The 6,000-nt window shown below is 43.7% G+C and overlaps 1 protein-coding gene across 1 annotated transcript in view; it reads right to left on the reverse strand.

The window, feature by feature from the left end:
- CERKL (ceramide kinase like) overlaps nt 1–5,972 on the reverse strand; it is a 52,491-nt gene extending 46,519 nt beyond the window's left edge. Inside the window, exon 1 of the mRNA XM_042040552.1 lies at nt 5,750–5,972. Within this exon, the coding sequence (XP_041896486.1) occupies nt 5,750–5,972 (223 nt within the window). The remainder of the gene's footprint in view (nt 1–5,749) is intronic.
- Nucleotides 5,973–6,000: the final 28 nt, after the last annotated feature.

A 6,000-nucleotide genomic window follows, 5' to 3' on the forward strand; every position in this document is an offset into this window, starting at 1 on the left:
GGATTCTCTCCATCATGCTATATAAGGAAGACCATCAACTGACTCTTGCACACCTTTGCCCAAAAGGCATAGTCAAGAGCTGTCAATTACTCTGTGAACAAGAAAATTATGGAACCTTGATAACTTTTTTTATTAAACAAATTTGGATTCTACTCTTCATCCCCTTACTACGTCTCCTGTGACTCTCCAGTGATTCCCCCACCCTTTATCACACACACCCCACACTACAGCATCACCCTGCATGTCTCCCTGTCTGCCCAGCAGCTCCATTCCATCCAGTGTCCCCTCCATTCACTCACATCCCTCTCCACAGTACCCACAGATCCCTCCCATACCCACAGGGCACTGCACCAAAACCCTTACACTCCCATACTGTATCAGCTCACCCCCACCACAGCACGCTTGATTGCCCCCTGATTCCCACCCATCTTTCTTCAATCCGCCTGCTCAGCAGCCAAAAACCAGCACCAGCTACGCCTGGCTTGCTCCTGGTGTGCCAGCTGCTCAGTGATGCATAATGTGCCAAGCACCCAGCCAGACACCATCCTCACTCCCCAGGAAGGAACAGGAGAGGAATAAAGCAAAACATGGCCTTATCTATAATATCAGAACATGGCAAAGACTGAATTATTACACAGTGCAACAGGAGCAGCAAAGAAAAGAAACCTCCACCACAAAAACAGAACGCATCACCTTTACCCAAGTCAAAAACTTGCTGAGTTTATGGCCTACAACAACTTTAGGATAACACAAACCACAGTATCATCAACAGAAAGTTTTGCATTAAAAAGAAAAGGCCATGAAGAAGGGCTACTTTCTACGAAAGCTAAATAAATCCTGTTATTTCAAATTCCCATAGCATCAGAATCCAACTCACTAACATAGGCAGCACTTAACGTGTATGGAAACCTGAACACACAAATATAATTTGCAAGATCGAGCATAGAAACCTTTTTTTCTGGAACAAAGATTTAAATATCTGATCTCTCTCTTTGGAGGTAGAGAATTGAAGTGCATAGAAAAGGCCATATATTAGATATCCAGGTTATGTTAGCCCCTTTCAGTGTAAGCAAAGAGGTGCATAAATGTGTGAAACACAAGAAAAAACAGAAAGCATGAAACAATGAAAGTTGCCACAAACACATGAACTGATCTTCTGATAAATGAAAATAACCACACGGACAGTCAAGATATTCTGTTTTAAAGTTCCCTGAAAAAAAGAACAAGTTTTAAGACTCCTTTAATCAGTGTATCCTAGTTCCATAAACATTTTTCAGTTTCCACAATAAATTGCAGCTTAATAAATTATTTCACAGCTTCATGCAGCATTTTTCTAAAAAACATTAATTTTACGGACTCCCTGGGAAAAGATTTGAGTGTCTTATAAGTTCAGACCTAAGTTCAGAGAGTTTAAAACTGCATGCTTTCCTCCTTCAATTCACATCTTAAAGCCATATATTAATGTGGCACATGAACACCTCACTTTCAGTTACACTTCATAATACTTATTTTTATGTCTCTTCCTTAAAAACAGTTTTTCTGTTTGGACACTAGATAAGCCACTTAGAGAAAATATGTTCTCTACATGTCAGAAGTAGAATCAAAAGCTTCGAATTTGGTCCTCTTGGAACTTCAGTAATTCACATTTTGTAACAGCCAGTTTCCATTTCCATTATTCCTGACTGACCGATAGACTGACAGATGTCTTACTTTAGAGATCCCAAACAGACTATTGGTATCTATTTCAGCCACATCTGTTCCTAAATAGCCTTGGCAACAGGCCACTATGCACTCGGAATTAATTTTAAGTCCTTTACTGCTGACTCTCTCACTGTTGAAATACATCAGTGATTCCTTTTCCTTATTGCTGCACTTATATAGCAAATCTATAAATCTATATTTTAGATGAATATCAACAAGAACTACAGCATACTATAGATAAGAATAGTATACTTAAACAATAATGATGTGTTTTACTTCATTATGAAAATATATATTTGTTATTTTTATTTTATTCATTATGAAATATATAGTCAATATTACATTAACCTCTGGATTGCTCCAAGATCTTATTTTCTTGTTGGATAATTAATTTAGAAATTATGTTCAATTACCTATACTTAAAAAGCAAGCTTATCCAAATTATTACTATTATTATCCCAATAGTCAGTCCAGCTTGCAAGCTGTCAGTCAGGGAATAACTTCATATACCATTCAGTTTAGTACACTACACACACAAGAAACTACACTTACAAAGTTTTTCATAATGATCAAAATCCTCCAGACTTCACATACTGATAAAGCACCGGGCAAGTGCCATTTTCGTTACACTTCCTACCTGACAGAAATCTGCTGAAAAACTGCAATTATTGTTAATTGGGAAACTCTGTGGCAATCTTTAAAAACATGCTGGAGGCTTTAAAAAAAATCAGATTTAAAGTCTTTATTTAACAACAAAAAAAGCCATATGCATAAAGACAATACAAATGATCTTCTGGGAACTTGTAAAAATCACGTAAAATTTTCAAATCCGTACTTAAGATAGCTTTCTCTGCTATAGTTTTGAAGCAGCACTCAAAACGAGAATCTCCACAGTTCAGGGCTGGATTATTAATAGAGAGAGAAGTCTTGCCTTTTTGCTAATTTCCATGATTACATTTACAGCATAGGAAAGCCACATAGAAAGAAGCTAGAGAAAAAACTAGCAACTACTGACTGTGAGCTCTGCTTCTCGTTGAGGCACCAAGTGCACTGTTACAAGCAAGCAAGCAGCTATGGGTCAGAGGGGTTCTGCCTCCATGAGGAGAAAAGGCTCAGCTGAGCTGCACACCCAGGCTGTAGCTGCAGCCTTTCCAAGGGGGCAGCTGAGCCATGCCTCACACTTTCCCTTACTCCCACCTGACACATTCAGTCCCCCAGGCTCCACATCCAGTTGCCTGCCCAAGCCTCACTTCTGCCATAAGCTTTGTTATAATAAAGAACACACAAAATTCGTAATGGGTCATGCTTATTTGAGAGGGAAGAACTTTGCTGGAGAGTGAAGAACAAAAGAAGCCATCAAAAATCATCAGCAAGCATGGGCAGCCAAAAACCGCTTGGGGAGAGAAGCTGCAGAAATCCAGGACAAGGTAAAGAAGTCCTCCTAATAATCAGGCTGCCTAGAGCCCCACAGGAACAGTGCAACGGGGCAGAACTCCACATACATCACTGTGACACAACTGGGCCCAGGTACAGCAGATGTCACCTGCTTGGGAACTTTGAGCTGGGATTTGGAGCTCTGGCAGAATCTGGAGAAGCCAAGGCTGCACAAACTACCATGTGTAAGAACAAACAATTGGAACCACAGAGCTGTGGGTGACAAATGACAACTTCAGCAAAACAGGAATTCATTTGGAGAACTATAGGGGATGGGAGGTTAGGAAAAAGGGAAGAAAGCAACTACCTTCAAGTTCTCTGATTTTAACAGACTGTAGCAACTGCCGAGAAGAAAGACCTTTTCCTGAAACAGGAAGAATTGCCATATACAAGTCTAAGCAAGAGACATTCAACAGCACTTGCAGAGCGTGAAGACCTGGCTTGACCTCTTAGAGCCTAAGGCAAACTGCGTTATGAAGCTTTTGGGTTGGAGAAAGCATGCATAAGCCAAATCCCAGTGGAAAGACTTGTCCAGAGAGCCGTTAGCCATCTCTGAACACTGCACTGCTGTACTTATCCAGGAACGAGACCCTGCCACAGATGGCTCCTCCCAGCACCAGTACAGAACACCCCAGGGTAAATGCTCCTGGGAGCCAAGAATGAGAGAGAGAAAAACATTCAAGCTCCAGAATCCACATTTGACTGCCGCAACTGCAGCATCTCAAAAATGAAGCTATTCAGCAGCTCAATGCCACATAGTATAAAACCAAATTGTCAGAGAAAGAAGTTTCAGCAAATATTTAATACATGTGCAGTAAAAGCCCAAATCCTGATACAATTGGCAGCAGCTTGTCAGTGCTGCTTTCCATAAGACTCCTGAAGTCCCGCCATCTGCTACAGGTCTGACTTTAGGCACTGCATACTTCATTACCTTTCAAGAACTACGAAAAGTTTCTGATGTCTGTATGAGTAACATGAAGATGAAAAACTTACACGAAGTAGCAACTGAGGGGGATGAATTTTTCCTAGGAAAATAAACAAACTAAACCAGCCAAACAAAACAAAAAAAGCCAAACACACACATACAAAAATCCCAAACCACAGAATATACTCCCCATCTCTGGAAGCATGGACCAACATACACCAAAATTCCTGTCTGCACTTAAAATCCTTCACTGATGACAATTAATGGACAATCACAGACCCTTAATTCCTGATATACGGCAATTCAATCTACATTAAAGGAGGCAGAACATAAAGTGGCACTCATATTAGAGCCCCACACACAGAACTAAATAATTAATAAATCACATTTGATCTGTAGATCACATACACAAAGATATGTAGTTAATCCCAAATGGGAAGGAAGAGAACCTTCAGCACTGAGTAACAGCATTATACTTAAGGCACCCAGACTAGCTCCCCAAGAGGAAGGACTGTGCATCCTCACTGGGTGCAGGGGTGATCAGAACTCAGCGGTCCTGCTGAAAAGCAGGTATTTAAGTCTGAGACAGCACTATTAACGTGGTTACGCTATTCAGAGGAGAGGAGTCAATAGCAGGGCATGACTGTGTATTTGTTCAATTTCGGTAGCTCTGGTATCCCAACACTGTTACATGAAATGAACCATAATGACTTCATCTGTGAGCATCTGACTACTTCTTTGCTTCTCTCAATGCTGACTCTATGGCTATGAGATCTTACCTGTATGAACTTCTACATTCTGTCCAATACACTTATAAAATAAACCTGGTAGTTTAAACCTGAACAAGCTAACCATGTTGTCCTAGAAGGCAAACATGCTGCCTGGAAACTGCATTCCTGAACACAACTTTGATTTCTTCTTCATGTAAACACTGGGAGGTCACGGAAATAAACAAGCACCTTTAGGAGTGTGTACACAGTTTTAAAACTACGAATATGTTTACACGGTTTCTAGGAGAAAAATATCTATTTGGATACGTTCAAGCAGCATTCCTTGGCTTCTTAAACTTTTGTGTATAATTTGTTTCACTTGATCAAATCCTTTAACCACACTTTCTCAGCATGTTGCCATGTGAACACCACAGAGCAACGGCGACCTGCAACAGAAGCCTCATCACAATACTCAGATGCATCCCGCAAAACTACACTCTCCTCTCTGTGCTCTGGTTTATGTACCTGCCAAAGAACATATGCCAGAAAAAGTTGATGCCGCAGAAACAAAATCAAATCCTCTTACTGCTCTGCCTGGGGCTAAGAGGCCCGAAAAACATCCTCTCTACCTTCTGTCCTTTTCGTATGACCCACCAAGAAGACAAGGCTCTTGCCAGAGAGAGGTGGTTCAGGTACAAGACACTCAATGCGTCCTGAACAATTTCTTTTTCTTTTCAGTCAGCAAAGTACCCTCTAAGGGAACAGATGTGCCTGACAGCACTGCCCTTAAGCACTTTACTGCAATCCCGGTTTAGGGTGACTCAGCCCGCGCTGCCCGGAGAGCCCCCGGCCGCCTCTCCCCGCACGCCGCGGGCAGCCCAGCTCGCCCTGGGCCCCGCCGCCCGCTCCCGGCGGCAGCGGCCTCAGCCTGGGCCCGGCCCGGGGCGGACACCCCCTGCCCCGCCCTGCCCCGTCCCACCTGTGGGGCTCTCGGGCAGGATGGGGCTCCAGCGGAGCCGCCGGGCGCTCAGCACCACGTCGCAGCTCCTCTTGCCGATCTCGAAGATGCCCCTGAGGAGCGGCTCGTCCCCCGCCCGGGCCGGCGGGGCCGCGGCCAGCGGGGCCACTCTCCGCCGCCGCTCCTGGGGCGCGGCCCGGGCGCGGCCCTGCGGGCGGGGGAGCGGAGCCGCGGCGCCCGGCATGGCGGCAGCACCCCCGAACCCACCCCAC

This window comes from Corvus kubaryi, unplaced genomic scaffold (assembly GCF_017639235.1).
Source record: "Corvus kubaryi isolate FWS band 111438036 unplaced genomic scaffold, C.kubaryi_AGA036_p1.0 37396, whole genome shotgun sequence".
NCBI lineage: Eukaryota > Metazoa > Chordata > Aves > Passeriformes > Corvidae > Corvus > Corvus kubaryi.